Genomic DNA, 22126 nt, shown 5'->3' with positions numbered 1-22126 from the left:
TATCTATCTGACATAGGCCTATAATATGCATGCCTGAACTGTCTTTGAGTCTTAATAAATCTAAATGCTTAAATATTCCAAACAAATATATGTCTTGTATCATTTAAAATTGTTTAGCTTTGATTATTACATTAGGCCTACATAGCTATGTTAACAATAATGCATTACAAATTTCTGTTATACTATTATACACAAAATGATTAAAATTTAGTAGAGATAGGCCTATGCGTATGCACAAATGAATTAAATATCTTACAAACAGTAAGGTATTGTTTAGTACTTGTTCAGTTGTCACTGATTATTCCCAACATTGTATTTTCAAAGAAAATCATTTACTGTACTAAAGACTTTAAAATGCTAACATCGTTGTTAATGATCATTTGTATACTTATTTTTAAGACTGAGGCTGATGTACATTTGCAGTTAATAAATCATGGTTATCAAGTAATATAGTATAATTATCAAATTTAAAACAAAACAATTCTTAGTTTTATCTTTTTTTTTTTTCACAGAAACATAATAGTATTATCGTTATCCATCAATAAGTGTGTCCATCATGTCTAAAATTGCTCCTGCATTTAAAATGCAGATGTTGGCATCTTCACTACTATATCTGTTATGTGGAATTGTATTACCCCAATAATAACGTGCGGTATTCTGATCCTTACCATGAGTACACAGTTCATTGACGTGTTTGCGTAGACCATTTGGGCAGTTTGGTATACCTTCAACTGTGATTAACAAATGTCTAATATCATGTGTCATGTAGTTTCCTCCTGTACTTGATAATATAGCAGCTTTTAATGACTTCTCAACTGCTTGTAAACACTTATAAGCAACCCATTCATAACTTGGATGGCTGCCATCAACATCATTGCCGGCTGCAAAGAAGTCATGGCGTGCTTGACTTTGTGATAACTTTGCGTCGCGGGGGCTAGGTGTTGAGGTATAAGATGTAAAGTTGCGATAACCGCCACCACTAAATCCAGATGATGATCCAAAATTGTAACCGGATGACGAACCAAAATTGTATCTGGATGATGAACCAAAATTGAAATGATATCTATTACTTCTATGCCTTCGGGCTCTTTCGTCCCATCCTCTAAATGGTTCATCCCACGTTCCAAAATCAGATGTGTCGTAATTCCTTGAGTTTCTGGGAAGACCCTTTTCTAAACGATCAACTTCATTTTTTAGATGCTTAAATACCTCATTGCAAAATTCTTCATGGTCTGGATTTTTATCTGGATGCCATTTTAAGTACAAGCGTTTGATTGCTTTTTTTCTTTCTTGAACATCAAGTTTCCAAATCTCTTCTAGTTCGTCTGACACTGTGGATTTAGTGTCGTCGAGATTGTCATAGGTTTGTGGTACTGAAGTGTCTTCACTACCCAATGGGTTATTTTCAGAGGCTACAAATGGTTGTAAATCCATGCCTACATCCTGACTTGTTTCATTAGAATTATGTGACAGCCACTTGAATAAACTCAACGTGCTGACTGTTTTCACTTTCCCATAGTCTATTTCGTACATCCTGTTGAGAGAACTGCTTTCTGAAGTATTGCATGAGATCTTTCGTAATACTTTCGCATAAACATAAACTTCATCTTGGTCTTCTCGCTCATATACAACATACTCTCCAGGTCTGAAATCATTGAATGGATGGTTATTCAAAGATTCTACAACATCATCTGGTACACGGGATCCCAATTCTGGCAATGACATTTTGTTAAATTTGTTTTCATCTATTGCTTGAATATTACGACTACTTAACAATGTCTGTATATCATCTACATCGCTACAAATCATCATCGCTACTGTCATACTATCTTTCTGTAGCACGCCAGTAAGCTCACACACTATGTCTACTATCATCAGCTTTAGAATTTCAAAGTTGTTTGAATTTCTTGAATTCATGTTTTTCGAATCATTATGCCTTATAAAGATGGTTGCATGATGTTCTTGTCTTTCTAGGAAGCAATGTGGTTCAAATGTACTTCCTTCAATTTTCTCTCCAGATTGCTGAAGATGGGTTTCTAGATTTTCTAGACATTTGATGGTAAGATTATCTAGAAATAATGTTGACAGTTTTTCAAAATAAGCTGTGTCTGTAAGTTCCAGTCCCTGTTGATTGGCTTCATGTTTCAATATACGGTAAATACCCTTATGGAATTCCGAAGATTGAAGTTGATGTTGCATAACAACTTGTTGTATGCAAACTCCCTCATTTGCATAACGACATTCAGATTCCATGGGATTTGAACTCATACACTCTTTCACTTGTGTGCTGAATTTACCAGGCTGTAGATCTTTTGGCATGTTTTCAATATAGATAATAGCATTATCGTTTAATTCGATTTCGGTGAAATTAAAAAGAATATTCTTGTCATTTTCCTTCTTCATTCTAACCTCAAACATCTCTTTATCGTAGTACTTCAAAGTACTTGAATCCATAAGTTGATAAGATCGATTAGGAAGATACAACACGGAAATACCTTGCAGCCACCCTTTATCTTTGTGAGATTTGAAGATTTTGCGAACGGCAAATTTGATCATGGACATTAAATTTGGATTATCACGAAATGATTTATCTTTAACTTGTTCATGAACCATTCTGAGAAGTTCACAACATTGCCAAATGGAAGGTTTGTCCTCAGCACGAAGATGTTTAAAGAAGTCCATATATTGAACAAAGCTTTCTTGTATTTCATGTATGTATGGTGCAAGTACTAGATCTGTCTTTATTTGTTTCACTGTGTACTTAACTTGAGTAAGTATCTCATCATGATCAACTAACATGATGGGCACATCAATTAATTGCCTCACAATGCATGTACAATCTTCGCTACTTTTTCTGCATTTTTCAGAAAAATACCCATAGATTTTTTGCATAACTTCATGTAATGCTTCTTTGCATTCAGGCGACGTAGCTACGCTTCCTGTTCTTTTAAAGTAGTCATATTCTTTTTCCAGATGTGTACATATGTTCTTGGTATGCTGAAGAACAGTATCAATTGATGGTGTTTCAGATATATTTAAGTCTGAAAACATGTATGGCACATAAGGAATGGCATAGTTTGGTAAAATACTTGCGCTTGTCCATGCGAGTTGTACATTCTGACTTGTTAAAGCCCCATTGTATGCAACACCAACTTTACCAGGTTCATTATATCGTTTATGAAGGGTTAACAGGTTGGGATCTAAGTAAGGTGGCACTAAAAATGCTATGCCACGGATTTGACTCAAGAATCCTTTATCTTCTTTCAGTTCTTTTGTCGTTGCAATGTAATTAACAAGTGCTTTAGACTTCTCCGACTCTTCCTTGAATTTAAATCTATTCAACCTTTGTTCAATTTTACGTCCAAATTCTAAAACCATTTGAGGTGTAGCTTTTGTTTGCAAACCTAGCTCTGTCATAAATTGTTTCCAATCATAAGTACAGAATGGCTCTGGTAACAACATTTCAGGTTGTAACATAAGTTTGAAAATTGTAACTGAATTGTCAAAATATTCATGTATGCATTTTAACGGTCGGTCTTTGTGGGATACTAAAGGTGTGTTCTTCAAATCCATGGCCCCTATCATCCTGATCCTTGAATATTCATCAATCGAGTCATCCACAATCTGTTTAATTCGCGTCATGTGTTTAACTCTTGCTTTATCAGTGAACCTGTAGAACAATGGTAGAATGAATCTTTTGTAGACGTCTGTTTCACTACATTTTGTCAACCCCAGAAGTACATACAGTTTTTTTAATGAAGGGTCATCTTCAATGAACTCTGCGTTCGCTTCATCTACCCACTTTTCTTTCTCGACCTTTGGAATGCCAGAATGAAGAACAAAATGCTGTTTGTTCTGACTCAAATTAATGAATTCGTTGTGAATCGAACAGTAGCATGGTAGCCGTTTTAAACTGTAGATATGTTCTTCTTTTATGTAAAATCCAACAAACCGTTCAAAATACAACAAAATTTCTTTTCTGTTGTACTGGTCCAGCGAATCAAAGGCTTGGTTATCTTCATCCAACAAGGATATGAAAGTTGTCAGTATTCTTGTAGGGGTACCCTCAGTGGCAATAAAACGTTTAATGAAGTTGACGCTGTCATCAGAGATACTATAAGAGAGATAATTATATAAATCTCTTCTCTGAAATATATCATTATCTACAACAGGAAGACTTAACTTTGCACATGCTTCTTTGATAGTGCTGTCTGATATAGGACAATGGAGTACAGATTCTGCTGCAGAAAATGGCATTAAATAGTGATTCACTTCCGGCATTCTTGTCAATAAACTTTTTCTTTTGGTAGGTACTTTAACTGGAAGCACAGACCAATTACCCATACGATGTTTGATATGATCGCATTTGTCATTATTATTAAGATTAGGACAGTATTTCTTATCTTCAAATTTTGTTTTAAGAAACTTCCAGAGATCTTGAATCCAAAATTTATTTGGAAATTCCTTACTGTCTGGATTCCACAGAACTTTTGAATTTTCATATGTCGGCCCCAAATTGGCAGGTAACCTTTCTACAAGATTTTCAATGGTGAACTTCTTTATTTCACGAGACTTGCAAGAGAAATGACATTGAGCCTTTTTATGAACAAACTCATCCAAGGATTTTGGAAGCAAAGTATATCTTCTGGATAGAAAATATGTATCTGTTTCATTAAATCTTCTTAACTGCATGTCTTGTGTGAGCAGCAATGCCATGCCATTTAGAGAAATGTTCCCTTCTTGCAATTCTTTATCTTTATCAATATACTTAAGCAGTTTCATGTAATTGTGTTCACTTTGGAGACTTGAACTAGTGATGTCACAAGGTAGTTCACCCGGGTTGAAGGCAGTTTTCAGGAAGTAAACAACAGCTTTTGGTGAAACTTCCTCAACTGGATTTATTTGGTGTTTGGCAGCCTGTGATCCTACTTCGATCAGACCATTGTAGACAGTACCTGGTACAGTTGTAATATTAAAGTATATATGCTGCAGAATAGCTAGAGGTAGAATATCTTCTTCCTCACCAAACAGCAACTTTTTTAATGCAAACACAGGTTTGTTGACTGGACAAAAGTATACCTTTTTATCATTTGTTCCAATTGCAGGAAGCCATTTCAATAAATAAGCAACATCTATGTTGTCTGTTTCTTGCTTACTGCAGATCAATCCATCTGTTTTTCGAACAACTGGAAACATTAACATCTGATTTTGAAGAATATCTTTAAATACTTGTGTAGCCAATTGCTTCCAATCTGTGTGTACATTTTGTATATCTGGAAAGTATTGCCAATAGAATTCCATCTTCTTAGCCATCTCCCCAGAAGAGCAGGTGATTTGTGATGCACTGCCATTGTCAGAGGCAAAGCATCCATCTCTTAATTTGTTGAGCAGTTGAGAATAGGAATGGGCAATTACTTGACATTTAACATATTCATTCCACTCTTTATTTTGCGTTATATTTGATAAATCCCGCCTACTTGGATCAAGACTGAAATGTCCATTTATACTCACAGGTAGTTTTACTTGTATTGGAAGTGGTAGGAAGCAATAGGTACCTGGTGATGACAATTTATGAGATATACATGCTGCTACTCCACCACGTGGTAATAGTTTCAAACTTCCTTCATCATAAGCACATGATATGGATGCAGGAATCTCTTCAGTCGATCCTATCCGTTGATTGATTAACCATACTTGTCTTTTACCATACTTATCAGAAATTGTCATTTCATATGTAACCTCTTTCATTTGAATGTCTTCCAATGTTGATGCCTTGGCACATTCTTTAACGTAGTTGTAGAAGTCATGTCGCCTTTTTCTATCTTCCGGTGATAATTCTGCCTTTACCCAGTAATCTGTTTTCATATGGCTGTCTTTTTCAATATGTGAAATTGTAATCTTTGTTAGATTATTCAAATATAACAACATTTGAAATGCATTCGATTCGAAATTGTCAAGTAGGCTTTGTATTTTGTCACCATCAAATAGCTCTTGGCTCATTGGTACTTGATTTATTGATGCAAAATTCTTCATTCTTGAAGTACGCAAGGGAAATCTAAATAATGTAGACCCTTTGTTTTTGAGAGAGTCCAAACGAAAGCAAGCCAAAGAATCTCGAAACATTTCATTAACCTTTGGTGAAATATCATACTGGCATCCTGGTGATTCTTGAGTTGCATGGTCAATAAATGCACAATGTGGATCAAAAATACAAAGTGTGTCATCATCGGTTAAAAATGAAGGGCAATCTGTAAGATGGTACACAGAATTGAACCCTATTCCATATTGGCCTGTCTTATCTGGATGAAATGATTTGGCGCCAGTTCCAAGATCTTGGATTCCCTTTAAGTCATCTTCTGTAAATGGTTTATTGTTGTAAACACATAATGCTGGTCCAAGAGTTTCTTTCCAGTTATCACAGAATACTTTTGTATCTGAATGTTGACGTGGGTCGTATATAAAATTAATTTCATCTGCCTCAGCATCATCAGAATTCTGTAGCAACTCTTTGAATATTGAATCGTCACAAGGATAACCCTTCAGAATCTCTCCAATTCGGTTAGTCAATTTCTGAACCTGACCAAACATTTTACCATATTTAAGTTTTGATCCATGCTTCGAAAGTACACTTGATCTTATATCTTTTATACCTATGAAAGCTGCTAATATTTGGGGGATTAAATCATGGCACAAGATTTCTTCTCCTATATCACCATCTGAAGTGTCATGAAGGCAAAAGCTTAGTTGGTCGACTGGCCTTAAATATCCTTGTCGATCGGGAACTAAAATTGGACGTGGGTCCTCACAAGATTTACAATCAGCAATACTTTGAACCATTTCAATTGCCACTCGTAAGTCTCTTCCTTCAAGAGCTTGTTCTGTATACTTCGCTTGAAGATTATAACTTATATCCAATAAGGTAGAATAAGAAAAATCTTCTTCCATGCCTAGCAATTGAAAAATATCGTTATAACTTCTGAGTTCAAATGGTAGGTTGTAAAGATATGGCCGGAATTCTCGTTTGCACCTTAGTGCGACATGTTCAATTCTCATAAACTCTCCATTACACAAGACAATCGCTGAATCCTGCAATGACTCACAGATGGTTGTTTTTTCATTGGAATTTAATATCTGAATTTCCTTTATTAAGCACTTGTACATTCTTTGAACTTTTGCAACTTTAGTACTGTCAGTCATGTCAGTAACAACTAAATATTTCAGCTGTTCAAGAATGTCCATCAAGCTAGGAACGACTTTCATTTTCAGTATTTCCCTGGTATTCTTAGAACATGGTAGACATTTTGAAATTGGGGCAACAGCTCCAACACAGTCTACTAATTCTGATATATAAACACACTCTGGTGTCAGAAATAAATCAAATGAATTTGCCCATCTAACAGGATAATCAGGTGGGGCTTGGATCTCAATTGGAATGAATTTGATATTTACAATTCTTTGCACTTCATGTTCTTCAATTTCTTTACTAATAGAATCCATATATTTAAGTACAGCAGAAGCCCTTTTCTGACATGTTGTAACAGCCTCAGTTGACCCAGATTGGTTTAGAGTCTCAATTGATTTGCATCGTTCGACAATATACTCAAATGGTACAACCGAATGCGACATACCTAGAGAACGTAGCTTTCTAGATATTTGTTGCTCTTTGAATTCTGTGCCAAATGGAAATCTTCCATCTTCTGGAAGGTACATTGGAGCAATGTCAGGACAAGATTCATCAATTAGTTCAGATGGACGTTTCCGAATCCCATTAGGTGTAGAGGGAATACAAGGAAGACATTTCAAGTTGCTATCTATCCAATCATACCTGGCATTGTGTTTGAGCAGAAACAGTACAACTTTATTGACCAAAGAATCTGGTAACTCTGCTAAATGTGGAAAGAACTGTTCTTCAAAAAACTTTTGGTATGAAATTGTATTTTCTGCTAGAGCATCTGAACACTTTGAGTGTAGGAAGCTTTTCCGAATGTACTTAGGTAGATCTACAATCACACACCCATTTCTCTCCAGTATCTCTTTTACCGTCGGTAAAATATGACAATTTGTCAACTCTTCATCAAGGAAACAAATTTCCTGAAATGTATACCAGTTATCTTTAACTTTAAATATCTCTGGAGGTTTTTCATCCATTCCATGAACAACAGCTTGATAGAAACAATGCACAACATGATTGATATCTGTATGTACATGATCAGTTCTTGGCCAGAGTGAAAACATACTGTCTTCTTTATTGTTAATCGATACATCATTGAGTATAAATGATCTTGAAGTAGGCTCTGAAAGCATCACAACATATCCTCTTGAGATTACATCTTTCATTAAAGCATCATTCCATTGTGACTCTGAATGTATTGATGCATCATCTCCTGATCCCCTCTTGCGAAGACTTCTTCGATCTGGAGCTACAGAAAACTTTGCATTGATATGTATGGGAAGCCCACTAGATGGAATAGAGAGTGGAAGAAAACAAAACACTAATCCAGTGAAATTTTCTTTACTGTTACATTTATATGCCAGTCCACCATGTGAGTTTAACCCATGCTTTATACCAAATGGACTGTTAGCTAATTGTAGCGCATGACTAGTTCCTATAGCAGGTTGAATGATCCAGTCTTCTTTCGTACTTTGACCCTTTAAGTCTACTGTAATTCTAATCTTGTAAGCGGTTTCCATGTCTTTTCTCGTACCTTCTCTTGCAACGCTACAAATGCACTCTGGTTGTTCATCATAGGATCTTCTATGGTAGACTTTGATTTTTTCAACGTGCTTAGTAAATAACAGCATATCACCAGCTTGCTCACAAAACGTAGATATGAGTTTTCTTATTTTGTTATCATCAAAAACTTCTCTGCTTATTTTTCCTCCTTTCTGTACTTGTTTATAAGTTCGAAGTGGAAGTCGGAAAAGGGTCCCTGTGAAATACGACTCTTGAAAATTCCATCCAAACAAGTTTGAGTAGGGCTGAAACTGATTGCTAAACCTTTCCACAGTTTGTGGGTTCTTTCTGAAATTTATTTGAATTCCAGGAGCTCCTGACTGTATTTGATTACCAAGATGAAATCTTTGGGGGTCAAAAATCGTTAAACGACCATTACTGATAAAACTCGGGACATCAGTGATGTGGTAAACCGAATTGAAACCCAGACCAAACTTTCCAATTTTGTTTGTTTGTTCTTTCTTAGATTGTCCACCCAACTTTGTTATGTTTTCAAAATCATTTTGTGTAAACTCTGCATCATTATACACAATAAGCGCTGGGCCGTGACATAGAGCCATTCCTTTGTCTAATAAACCCTTTTTGTTTGAATTTTCGCTAAGGTCTATTAGGAATTTTACCTCTTTAGCCTCTGCATCATCTGCATTCTGGATCATTTCCTTCGGAATATCTGTTGCTTGATAGTCTTGCAGTATATTGTGCAACCTCTGTGTTAATGGTTCATTTTGACCATACTGTGTTATCCCTATCTGATTACTATGAGATAATTTTCTACTCAAAGGTATAACTCCAAAAAAAGAAGCTATTGCATTTGGTATATCTTGATGTACTACATTTTCATCATGTTCAATGTCTAAACCTTGCTTTGACCAATCATCACAAAAGCAGCACTCATCTGGTGAGACTAATTTGAGATTTTGACTCTGAATGGGAACAAGAATGTTCTGATAATTCTTTGCAAAATCTTCTTTAGTTGTATGACTTTTGATAAAATGTAAAACATCAATAACAAGCTTGTGGTCATCCTTAGTTTGAACACTTTGTTCATGGTTATCTTTGATCTTATGAAGAATTTGTATAAGGTCACTTAATCTTTCACTTTGTTCCATTGCTACTGCACAATGTTCGAATAGTTGCTTATACTTCCGTAAGTTTTTATGAACTGAGAAGAAGTATGGACTGAGATTAACCTTGCCTTCATTAATACATACAGAAGTCGTATTGGCAAATTGTTCCCCACTCCATATCCATGGCCAATCAGTATTAAGCAACTCACAAATTTCTTCATTACTACCTCTTTCAAGATGTGAATAGATGTTGTTGCAAAGCCGGAGAACAGTTGATTCATTACTTACAAGGAACTTATTCTCAATCTTGGATAGTTCTTTTAGTTGTTGAATGACATCATTGCAATGTGGTGTACATGTTTGATTAGATAGATTAAACATTTGTAAAACTGAATTTCCACAATTTTGAAAAACAACTTTATCAATGATAGGTCTTACAAAGCATACTAAATCTGTGTGTGCTGAGGGGAAAAGCTTTTTAGCACACACAAAATCCCCACATTCATTTCCAAACCAAGGAAAGACTTTAGGAAAGTCCACTGGTCTTGGCAATACTGGGAATATTTGTAAACTGGAAAGTTTATCAAGATCTACATCATTGATCATCCCTCGTTTTCTTTCCAAAAGACTCATGAATGTTTGTATCTTCTTTATCCTGTATTGTTTTGAACATTTGCTGTCTTCAAAAACATGGCCCCTTTCTAAAATGTCTGTCATATCCAAATCGTCCTTTATCATTCCCAACTCAACCATCACTTCCATTCGTGCCCTGTCTGTCTGAAAATCCTTGATTGGAAAACGATTTTCTTCAGGTTCAAAAAGATCAGCTACTTTACCATATGGATGTACGACACTAGATATCTTTTCCAAACGACTGTTAGTTGGAATACAATTTGTGTTCCTTAAAAGTCTTTGGTACAATGGGCAATTCTTAGAATTGTCAATAACATGCATGATCAATTTATTCCGCCGAGTCTCATTTTGGATTTTTATGATGTTGGGGAAAAATATTTCTTCGAAAAAACGCTCTTCCGTGTATTGATCAATCAAGTCCTTACATTCAACTCTTTTAAATCCATTTATAATCTTTTCTGGGAGGTCTACCATATGCTTTTCAGACGGAATAAACATCTGAAGAACTGCCTTCACATCATCAGTGATAGGGCTATTTGGAACAGTAGCTTTGTAAATGGCGATTGACTCAAGATTTAACCATTTATCATCACCATAAAATACACATGGTTTATCTCCAGAATCATCTATTCCATATGCAATGGCTGTGTAGAATGCTTTTAGAAGAGGAAAATATTCACTTTGCTCAGGAATTTTTGATTCATCTGGCCAACGGTCATACAATGAGGTAGCTTTAAAGCACTTCTTAGCTCCATCATGGTTTATTACACCCACATAGCTTCTGGTGATTATGTCAATCATAATTGCCTCATTCCAATCAGACTTGACGTCACGTGCGTAACTTTGTGTATTCCGTTTCCAAAGACTATGTCTGTCATTAGATACAGCAAAATTACCATTTATATGACAAGGTATACCAGAGGTTGGGATTGACAGAGGAAGGAAGCAGAATACTTCACCTTCTTCAAGAATGGATTGAACTGGAAGTGCTACTCCTCCACATGGAACCTTAAATCGTGGTGTATCAGTCATTCCGTGTAGTTTCTTGTATAAATCTAGAGAATTTGTTTGGCCCATACAAGTGAAAACTAGCCAATCGTTTGCAAATTCAGCACAAGTACTATGAAGTCGAACAGCTCCTTCACATGTAAGACAATGTTCCACACATACTTCTGTTAATGCACATGGATAATCAGTGCCGTTCTTTTGTGAAATATACTGCGCAGCCTCATGTAAGATGGTGTTCTGCATTTCAAACTTGTTTTCTTCTGGCTGATATTTCAGTAACCCATTTATTTCTTGCAAGTACTGTTTTGGACATTTTCGGACAGAGAACAGTTTTACAGCATCCTGTGGCTTTTGATGAAGTCCTAGATAACAAACAGATACCTGTGTTACATGCTGCGTGAAAAGAAGTAGTTTCTCTGACATTTCAGTAACATTTTTCATTAACTGAACAACATTGTCTTCTTTAAAGTATTTATCACTTATTTCACTTTCAACGCCCATGTTGTGTTGTCTTAATGGCAAACGGAACAATGTTCCTTCAAAGTTGACTTTATTTTTATCAAGAATGTCACATCCAAAAATTCCCTGATATGGTAGAAATTGATTTTTGAATCGTTTCAAGGTTGTTGTACTTCTATTTAGATCGATTCTAATGCCAGGATTGCTCTTATCCTTCAATTGGCTGTCCAGAAAGGTTGTGTGTGGGTCAAGGAATCCAATACTACCTCGAGACAAGAAACTGGGAACATCTGTTATGTGATAAACAGAATTGAATCCTAAACCAAACGTGCCGATCTGCACTTGATTGTCTTGTTTGGTTCTTCCGCCAAGTTTGGTGATGTTCTCAAAATCTGCATCACTAAATTTTGCATCATTATAAACCCATAATGCAGGGCCATTCCACACCTTCATATTTTTATCTAATAGCTTTGATTTTAATTCACTATTTGTGCGCATGTCAATCATGAATTTAACTTCAGTAGCACCTGCATCATCAGCATTTTGAATCATCTCTTTTGCGATAGAATCTTCGGTGTAGCCACTGTCAAGAATGTTCCTTAACTTTTGAGTAAGATTCTCCTTTTGACCAGCTTGTTGAAATCCTGCTAAAGCCATTGCACCACTAATCTTTTGACCAAGTGGTGTTACACCTAGACGTTGGTATATCTTAGGAGGGACACTTTCATGCACAAGCTTAATATCTTCAAATTCTTCAACTTCTAGCCATTCCTCATTAGGGAAGCATACATCATCACATGAAGCAAATTCAAGGATATTTGCATTTGGCGTGGATACTGGAAGAAAAATTTGATTCCTGACTGCATTTGGTAATTCTTTGTTCAAATCTATAATAGATTCAATGACCTGTATTGCTAGATCTCTATCATGTTTAATGCGCTCATGCGTCACATCCTGTCTAGCCTCATGAAAATCCTTTATTTCCTCAAATAGTCTAAGCATTGGGTTTGTTTCATCATCAAATTTTAAACTTGCTCCAAATTCCCTAAACAATTGCTGGTAGCTGAGAAATCCTTGAGGAAGCACAAATATGTAAGGCTCTAAGCTATGTCTGGTTTTCTTAATTGACATTTTTGTTGGTGCAACAAAACATTGTCCAGTCCATACCCACTTGTCTTCTTTCTTTATCAATGGTTTCATCTCAAATATGGTACTTTGTAAGACTGGGTATACATTGTGTAGTATACTTTCAATGCTATGTGTGTCTACATTCCTTTCCATTTGATTCTCTTCAGTTACATAGTTTACTACATTTTGCAAATGTTCGTAAACTAAATGTGGAGAAGGCATTGACTCCCAGCAGAATCTTTTAGATAATTCAGTAAACTGATCCAAAACAAGCGGCAATGTCGAACCTACTAAAGATGCATGTTTCACAGACTTCACATCATTTGGTGACACTAGAATATGAGTTGACTTAAACAGAGGAAAACCCTTTGGATATGTCTTTTGTTGCAATGTCTTTACAACAGGAACCCACTGATGAATTTGAAGGTGTTTGGAAAGTCTGTCATTCTTGATAACATGTGGAATTACTTCTAAAAGATTGCATAGAGCATATGCTCTCTCTTCGTTAGGGTGTTCAGTTAAGTGATCTACACACCTTACAATGTCACTACTTGTCACTTTGTGGCATGTTTTTAATCCAAGCTGTAGAAGGATTTCCCTATAGTTACGATCAAATGGTGCTGTGGGAAATAAATCTTCTCCTCTAAAAAGCTTGGTTAAAAGTTCATCTGATGGATCAAAACAGTCTGATGGCCTCTTATGATCCCCATTTTGCATTGGGATAAATGGTTTCTTTTCAATTTCGCTGATAATATTCTGCTTGTAGTAGCTTCTCAGTTCATGCCACCTTTCCATTATCCAAATGATGAGTGACTTCAAATCGTGGTCCTTCTCTGTACATTGAATCATTTGGCACAATGCTTCCTCTCTTGGACATGACTGAAGGCATAATCTAGAAGCTAAAATACTTGAGTCTTCATCAGATATGTCAAGAAGTATATCTTTTGTTGGAAAACCGAATGGTGGAAGGTCATTTTTATTCACAGTCTTAAGTTCACTTCCATTGGCAACAGCTGATTGAAACCTATTAGCAGGGCTTCTGAAGACATGTGTTGCTCTTTCAAAGACAGAAATGTTGAGCAAAATGTTCCTTTCTTCAGACTCCATCTTATGTGGGATGTCTTTTAAAAATGTCCTTAACAACTGCACATGATCTGCAGGAAGCTTATCAACATAATCTTTGAACTTTTGGCTGGTTCCATCTTCAATAAAAATGCGCAAGATGTCTTTTGGTAATACCTTATGGAAGTACAGCTGCTGCCCTTTGGATGGGGGAAGTATCGCAAAATCTGCACCCTCTGGATTAACAGGAATCAAATGGAGTTTTGTCAATAGATTTTCAAAACTTGGATCTCTGTCACTTAATAAAACAAGTCGTGATTTTCTTTGAAACCTTACTAACTCAATTTTGTTATGATTTTGACGGAAATTGGTAGGGATAAGGGTAATGCCTTCATATAAGTGGATGTCATTCCAGAATCTTTGAAGGAAGGTCCAGAATTTTTCAAGCCAGCTGAGTGGAGGCTCACCATATTTGCCAGGATTCCAAATGACACAGTTATTGTTTAACCAATTACGTGGCAATGCTTCTTTGATTAAAGTTGGAATAATATTTGGCTTTAGTTCACGAACTTGTTTTATACCTGAAATAATGAAAAGAAAATAGAATTCAGAATGTGTAATTAAGAAAACCCTATTTTGAAATCACTCACCAACCAATGCATTGTATGTTTTTTATTAGGCAAAATAATATTGTTTAGGTGAACACAGGCCTACTGTCAGCAAGCTTATTATGTCAGCTTTTATCACATTTGAGCTAAATTTGGCAAAAAAGTAGTCAATTTTTTTAATGAATTGTCAATGAATATTAATGGTATCATTTTGAAAACAGGCATTTGTTCTACAGGAAGAGTTTGAAGTTAATTAAAATCTGCAAGAAAACCTCGCTATAAACATCTAATTACACAAAACAGAACAATAGCAAGTTAAAATAGTGTCTCAGCTATTTTGCGGGATTGTGGAACAGAAATATTAACTTACCTCCATCTGTGATCTTTTTCTTCAATGAAACTTTAAGATCCTCTTGAATGAATTTGTGGCTTAAACCTGGTAACAGATCCATTGAGCATTCACTTGATACAGAGAAAATCACATTAGTTTCTCCAGATGCAAACTTACAAAACGATCCATTGGCGAGAGGCAGCAACTCAAATCCTTGCAGATCATTGAAATCATCATCTGCCAGTAAGTACTCTAAAAGATTGATCTTTTCTTGACTGGTAAGGTTGCCTAAAGAAACACAACGTAGAGTGTCACGAACAAGTTTAGGAGTGATAATATGGTGTTTTCTGAAATTATTCTCAACTGCCTTCATGACATTTGGATAGTTTTTAATGGAGACAACTGGTTTCTTCTGCTCCAAAAGAAGCTGTAAAATAAGGTGTTGTGTTTCTTCTGGAACGCCTTCTTGAAGATCAAATATTGCAGTGTCAATATTTATCCAAGTACCATTACATGCCTCAGTAAAGAAAACTTTTTCCTTCAGTAACATCTTAAAAAGTTCAGGGCACATGAACTCATTCCAGGGATAAGTAACCTTTTGCATGTCAGGCCAAGTCTGATAGACACAATCAAGAGAAATGTTTCCTGTTTTATGCAGCTCAATGGCTTTTTGAATGAGTTCTGTATATGCTTTTGGAACAACTTCCTTAAGTAGTAGCTGATTCCATTTAGACATCTTATCATTACGATCTCTAAGGGGCCATTTGATTGAGCGACGGTCATCACTAACACCAAAATCTGCATTGACATGTACTGGTAACCCACTGTAGTTCTCCTCTGCTGGGAGTGGAAGAAAGCAGAATGTCCTTCCCTCAATTGCCTTCACTACATTGCTTGTGAAAACTTGCATGGCAATACCAACCAATGGAAGTCGATCATGTTCTGTTGCTAATGTCAACATTTCAGAGTTTGCATGTAGTTCAGCTAAATGAACACTCACAAGCCATTTGTCTTCTGAAGCTGCCACACAATTCTCACGTAGTTCTTCTACATGAATATTCATCGGAAATGTTGTTAAGAATTGCTGTTTGTGCTGTTTACAACCTCTTATGGATGATAGTATTTCTTCCCTCTTTTCCTTAACTAAGTTATTAGTTGCAGCTGATAATCGTGCAGAAAATAACGGTTTTTCCATTTCAGTGAATCTTTCTCCAACAGATATACTACTTATGTTCTTCAGAAATAGAAGTAGTATTTTTGCATCTTCAACAAACAATTGAAAAAGTTTTCTTACTTCTTCACCATTTATCGTCTTTTCTGAAATTACGGATGGTCGATTTCGAAGAGGAAAGCGAAACATTGCTCCTGAGAAAGACTCTCCTTCTACTAGACCTGGATGATCGTTAAACAGATGTTTATATGGTGCAAATGTGTCTGAGAATCTACTATCTTTGAAAACATCACTGCTCTTGTGAAATTGCCGGCCCCGCTGTATTCTACCTTCATGTATAAACAATGTCTCACTAGGATCCATAAATGCAAGAAAATTACCACTGACAATGCTTGGAATATCTGAAAGTTTATAAAAAAATGTATTCATATTCTTCAGAAAAAAAATGTAAAAAATTCTGAGCATTTTTTCCAATGTTAAAAGAGTACCACTACCCAACAAGATAAGAAACCATAAGTTTATTTCTATCGCTCTCTCACAGTTGTACGATACAGTACATGCATGCACATTTGGAAATAATTCATTCAATTAGATTCAATAAAATAATAATAATCATCATTTATAGCAGCAATTCCAAAAAGATGATTAAAGGCATATAAAAAAATGAACATGTCATGTTCTAACTATGTACATAAACGCACCTCATGTTATGGAAGATACATTTAAGTAAATTTAGAGCAATAGAAAAAGAATAGAACAATTGTAATTATGTAAATGAAGATTTGAAAGTCTTTAGGGCACATGCATACAGCAACAACATTAAAAATTATAATGTGACACACATGGTTGCAATAGAATACCTGTCAAATGATATACGGACACAAATCCCATTCCAAAGCGACCAACTTTCGTTGGATCGTCCTTCTTTCCAGATCTCGACAAATTCTGTATGCTACTCCAGTCATTCTTTCGAAATGTTGCATCATTAAACGCACACAAAGCTGGTCCCTGGTAAGGTGATAAATCGCCGATTCCATCTACGGGATACAGATGATCCGTACCATGCTGTCGTCCATCATATAAAAATTTGATTGTCGCAGCACCAGCATCATCTGCATTTTGTGTCAACTCCTGTATATAAAAATAATTATAAAACTACATCGAAACATAAATAAACAACATATCAAAGCTCTGTCTACACTATCAAACTTTATGTGACAAAAAATGTGTATATGATATGCCCATCCATATATGGACATGATGTCATATCACTACCATATTTGTTCATAACACTACCAAATTTGGGTAACATCACACTTTTTTTTTGTCAAACAATGGAGATAGTGTAGACAGAGCTTAAATATAGTTTATCCTTCCTGAGTGAGAATATTGCCACCCATATCAAAAGTACATTACTGTAATTGATTTTTTTTATAAATATTATGGATTATTGCTAATAAGTGATAATTCCATTTACCTTTAACAACTGACCACCTGTGTAATTTCGAAGTATTTGCTTGACATAATCTACCAATGGCGGCTCTCTTTGGCCAAAAGTAAAATTATCTAAGAAAAAAAAACAAACCTAAAGATTTTTTCTTTTTTATCCTGTATAAATAAGTTATGCGATAGAAATGTTATAGCGACTTAAATTATCAGTTGCATTCCAAATAAAAAATGGGTTTTTTTTGGCCTAGATGTTTTTCGGTGTAACAGTATTTATTTCCTTTTTCATAATATATTAAAGTAAGTGTTTAATATTTAGTGTTCTTAAATACTTATAAATAATATCTTTTAGCCTTGAAATGTTTTAAATTATTTTGATGTACTGTACTATGAAATACACCGTAAATATTTTCCTATTGAGGACGAAAATAATGATTTGATTTGACTTGATTTGAAACACTTTGTGCATCTTGGCCCAGTTGTGTATGTTGGAACTTCTCTGTCTTTACTGCATACTTACAGAGGCGGCGGATACAGGAATAGCTCTTAAGTTGCCTCTTTTGACAGCTAAAATTACATTATCAACAAGCACTGATTATGAAATACTTTTTGACAAACTATTAATATCATGTCAGCGCTCCCCCGTTTAAAAATCATGGATACTATCCCACTATCTCATCATCTTGTTTTTTAATACATGCATGTCAATTTAAAGATGTAGTGTCACCCAAAAACAAACGAAAAATGAATAAAAAATAATAATAAAAACACCTTAAAAAGGTCATTTTGCAGTTTTGATAAATCTAATCACCTTTGTACAAAAAACACTTTAAATATAAGTTTTTCACTTATTTATAAAAAGACAAAATAAACGGTTAAATTCAATCAAAAACCCATTGACTTCCAGTCAATATGACTATTTTTTGCTTTAAAGTATTTCTTTTCGATCAAATTTAATAAAAGTGAATAACTATTATGTGACATTAAAATGGCATATTAAACAAAAATGTAAATTTTTTCAGGGAAACAATATAATATCAAAGGGTCAAGGTGACCTCCATTTCTTCATATCATTTCATAATTGTTTGTCGGTTTACTTACCTTCGCCTTCATCCTCATCAGACATCATGAATAATATTTGCTATTCAATTCCAGATCCTATGGTAAATAATTATAATTGTGATTAAAAACATTCATATAGTTATTCATGGTGATTCCGTAACTAAAGCTGTGCATTCACATTTACTCCATTTCATAAATAGAAGGTGGCGTTGTGTTGTTAAATTAAATGAAAAATTGGTGTGATGTTATGTCTTTGTTTGTACACAACAATATAATATATAAATGAACGAAGACGTTAGTTTGGTTTGGTAGATGTTTATTGTAGCTCAGCAATATAGCAAGTGGTTATGAGACATTAGTTATCATTACTAATACGTCTGGTATGTGGTTGTAATGGCTATGAGGATAGCTAACCTAGATACCAGTAAGGTGTGTGGACCTGTTGAACCTGTAAGTTCAGTCACTTGTAATGTGATATCATTACAATTGGTAGTTCCACATTTACTATTTTCATACCTTCCCCTTGACAGCAACCAGCCGTATGCTTAAGCAATTCCTAGAAGCAAGATCAGTGAAAACCCACTGTTGTACGTATAGCCATGGTCTGACAGCAATTTTTGTTAGCACACGAGGGAGACAGAGTATTTATACTAGGCTATAAATTAGTAATCGGGTAAATTATTATCCTCTGATCCATGGCTCCTGTTAGGAGGCTGGTAAATTATGACACTTAGGGCGTGTCATACCTCAGCGGCGGAAATTACTCAGCCAAAATGATTTGGCCTACCTTATGAACATTAAGTTTTTTGACTGGGAATTTCCAACTAATTTGTATCCATTTTTCATGCAACCACTAACATGTATCTACTAGTACTATATTAATTTCTCAAGTAACAAGCTGATCCGTAAAAGAAAAGAATTAGGCCTAGGCCTATTTATGTACTAAATATGTACTGTATTGTGTTTTTGTAGCCTGGTGACGGTTCGTGGCTCATAAATGTCAATATAAATATAAAATAACTCCTTTTCTGATTGAACACAATAGAACCAAACAAGCAGAAAGCATGTCAATGGGAAATGACAAAAGAACCAAAATAAATACTCCAAATGATCCCACCACACACAGCATTATCATTATAATTTATTTTGGAATAGACTAAAAAATCGATCATTCAATATTAATATGTTTGTATAAGATTATTATAGCCCTACTTGATCAAAATATCAGCCCTATATGATTAGATTTTGGCCGAAATAAGTGTGATAAATGGGCGTACCAACCTGTAGTAAATATCTGTAAATTGGACTTCTTCACATTTTCTTTGGGCTATAACCACCTGATGCACCCTTCCATCTTCGTGTAGAGTGGAGCAATAATGTAGCCTGCTTCCTGTTTGTTCATCTTCATACAATAGTCGGAATCACGTGACTTAATTAACAGGCGAATGGTATCCGGCCACGTAAGATGGGTTTTTTTACTGGGAATTTCCAAAATAACACTTGTCTTTCATTGGATGATTAAAGATATTAAGATAATCCTCAACAGTATTTTTGATTGAGTGCATGTACACTACCAACATGCTGTTTTACCATAAAAGGGAATATTATTATTATTCATTTCCTCTAATAAACAATATGAATTTATGAAACAAAAAGTGAATCGGTGTTGCAATAATAAAAGTAAAGTTACCATATTAAATATAGCTTCAAAAGTCTGCAGTTTCATGATAAAATATATAATATGTGTGAAAATTTCTTTAATAATGAAATTGACAATCATGTTATAGTAATTTAAATTTCATAAACATTTAAAATTAAATAAAACGTCAGTGTTTGTTGTTCAGTAGTAAATCATTATCAAGAAGAAGTACTATAGATGATGTATTTGACTCACACAACAACGTAACTATCAATGTGAACCTACTGTCTGCCGCCACCCATTTCTATCCATTTTGTATTGTATAGCGATATAAATTAATATAAATAATGTTGGTCTTTTTTGTTGTTTTTTGAAAAATATTTTCTCGTTAATAACGGTTGAATCAACAATTTGGCACACAACAGTGCATTTATTCGTACATTCGTATATATCCTCTTTTCGCGGTAAAGTGTCCCTTAATGGGAACGTGTGTCTCCTGCATAGGGGTGTCATACTGCTGTATGTGGAGTAATGTGTTTACTCCCACAACACTATGATGTAACTATCGATGTGAACAAAAAAAACATCCCCCGCCCTCTCAAAAGCGTCGTGAAAAGTGAATTTTAAAAACATTTGTATGGCCAGTAACTGTCAAACAGGATATGAATAATTTTGAAAGGAAAAGAATCGAAAGTCAAACGCAAATTTTCAAAATGTCTTGCTTCTTAATCTTTAGAATCTCGTTGTACACAATGGTCCTAGAGGTGATGGGTATCAAAATGAATAGAATTGTCATCAGAAGGTTGTAACTTACAATTTCCATCCCTATAGTTCTATTGACAGTCAATTAATGAGCTTTATTCAATTAAGATTATTCTATTAAGTAAAAATTTAAAATACAAGCAAAGCTATATATTTATTTTTATTATTACACATTATTGCAAAGTTATTTGTTTGTTCTTCTTTCAGCGACGGACCACAAGACCATGGGACATTAGTCTTCTGGTGAGTAACACTTCTTGCTATATGCAGGAATGCAGGTGGGCGTCCAGTCATAGCTAGAATAATAATATGATGGTTATGATAGTGATACTGACAATGATTAAGATAACGATATTAAACTCTATCTACACTATCAAACTTTATGTGACAAAAAAATGTGATGTGCCCATATGGACATGATGATGATGTCATATCACTACCATATTTGGGCATATCACCACCATATTTGAGCACATCACACTTTTTTTGTCAAACAAGTTTGATAGTGTATACAGAACTTAAGGAATGTATTTTAGTACTATATTAGGCATATATATAAATCAACCATCAATATTCCTAAACATATATGAATATTAAGGCAAAGCTTAAAATCCGCCGGATAAAACACTGGTATTTATTGTTTCGTATCTCTTTATCATACATTGGCATCACGAAGACTATTATATTGAAATAATATCGTCATCATTAACAAACAAATCAAAACGGTGAGGAATCCGATAAAACTTGTTTTATAATACAGCGTGTAATATTTGTGTATTTATAGAAGAAAACAGCGGTTTTATCGGTTATGGTTTATAGGATTTAATAAATGTTTATTATTAGTTAGCTAGTAATGATGCCCCGAATCCCGACCCCAACCCCCACCTCCCACTAATCAGTGTTTTTGTTTTCAGACGGTAATGAAAGAGTTGGGTACTAAATTATATGCGTCGAGTAAATCGTCAATGATACGAATTCGTTGGTTAAACGGAAAAAAAAGGACAAAAACTCAATAA

General features: G+C 34.9%; 1 protein-coding gene across 1 annotated transcript; it reads right to left on the bottom strand.

Moving 5' to 3' along the window:
* Positions 1 to 328: 328 nt before the first annotated feature.
* On the bottom strand, positions 329 to 18820 carry LOC144843495 (sacsin-like). The gene is made up of 5 exons (XM_078700282.1): positions 18749 to 18820; positions 17679 to 17767; positions 17062 to 17332; positions 15070 to 16602; positions 329 to 14672 (listed from the first exon to the last, which is right to left on the bottom strand). The coding sequence occupies exons 1-5, from the start codon at positions 18774 to 18776 to the stop codon at positions 532 to 534; spliced, it is 16062 nt and encodes a 5353-aa protein (XP_078556408.1). The 5' UTR covers positions 18777 to 18820; the 3' UTR covers positions 329 to 531.
* Positions 18821 to 22126: the final 3306 nt, after the last annotated feature.

Source organism: Antedon bifida, chromosome 5, assembly GCF_963402885.1.
Source record: "Antedon bifida chromosome 5, ecAntBifi1.1, whole genome shotgun sequence".
Lineage (NCBI taxonomy): Eukaryota > Metazoa > Echinodermata > Crinoidea > Comatulida > Antedonidae > Antedon > Antedon bifida.
Note: the sequence above shows the minus strand (reverse complement) of the source record. Positions and strands in the feature narration are given on the sequence as shown.

What these genes read in the sequence shown, in the direction of transcription:
- LOC144843495 (XM_078700282.1), bottom strand. Translation starts at nt 18,776, where the DNA reads ATGATGTCTGATGAGGATGAAGGCGAAG. An exon ending in GTCCGTATATCATTTGACAG is followed by an intron (nt 16,603 to 17,061) that starts GTATTCTATTGC and finishes ATAAACTTTCAG; the next exon opens with ATATTCCAAGCATTGTCAGT. An exon ending in GAAAAAGATCACAGATGGAG is followed by an intron (nt 14,673 to 15,069) that starts GTAAGTTAATAT and finishes TCATTATTTCAG; the next exon opens with GTATAAAACAAGTTCGTGAA.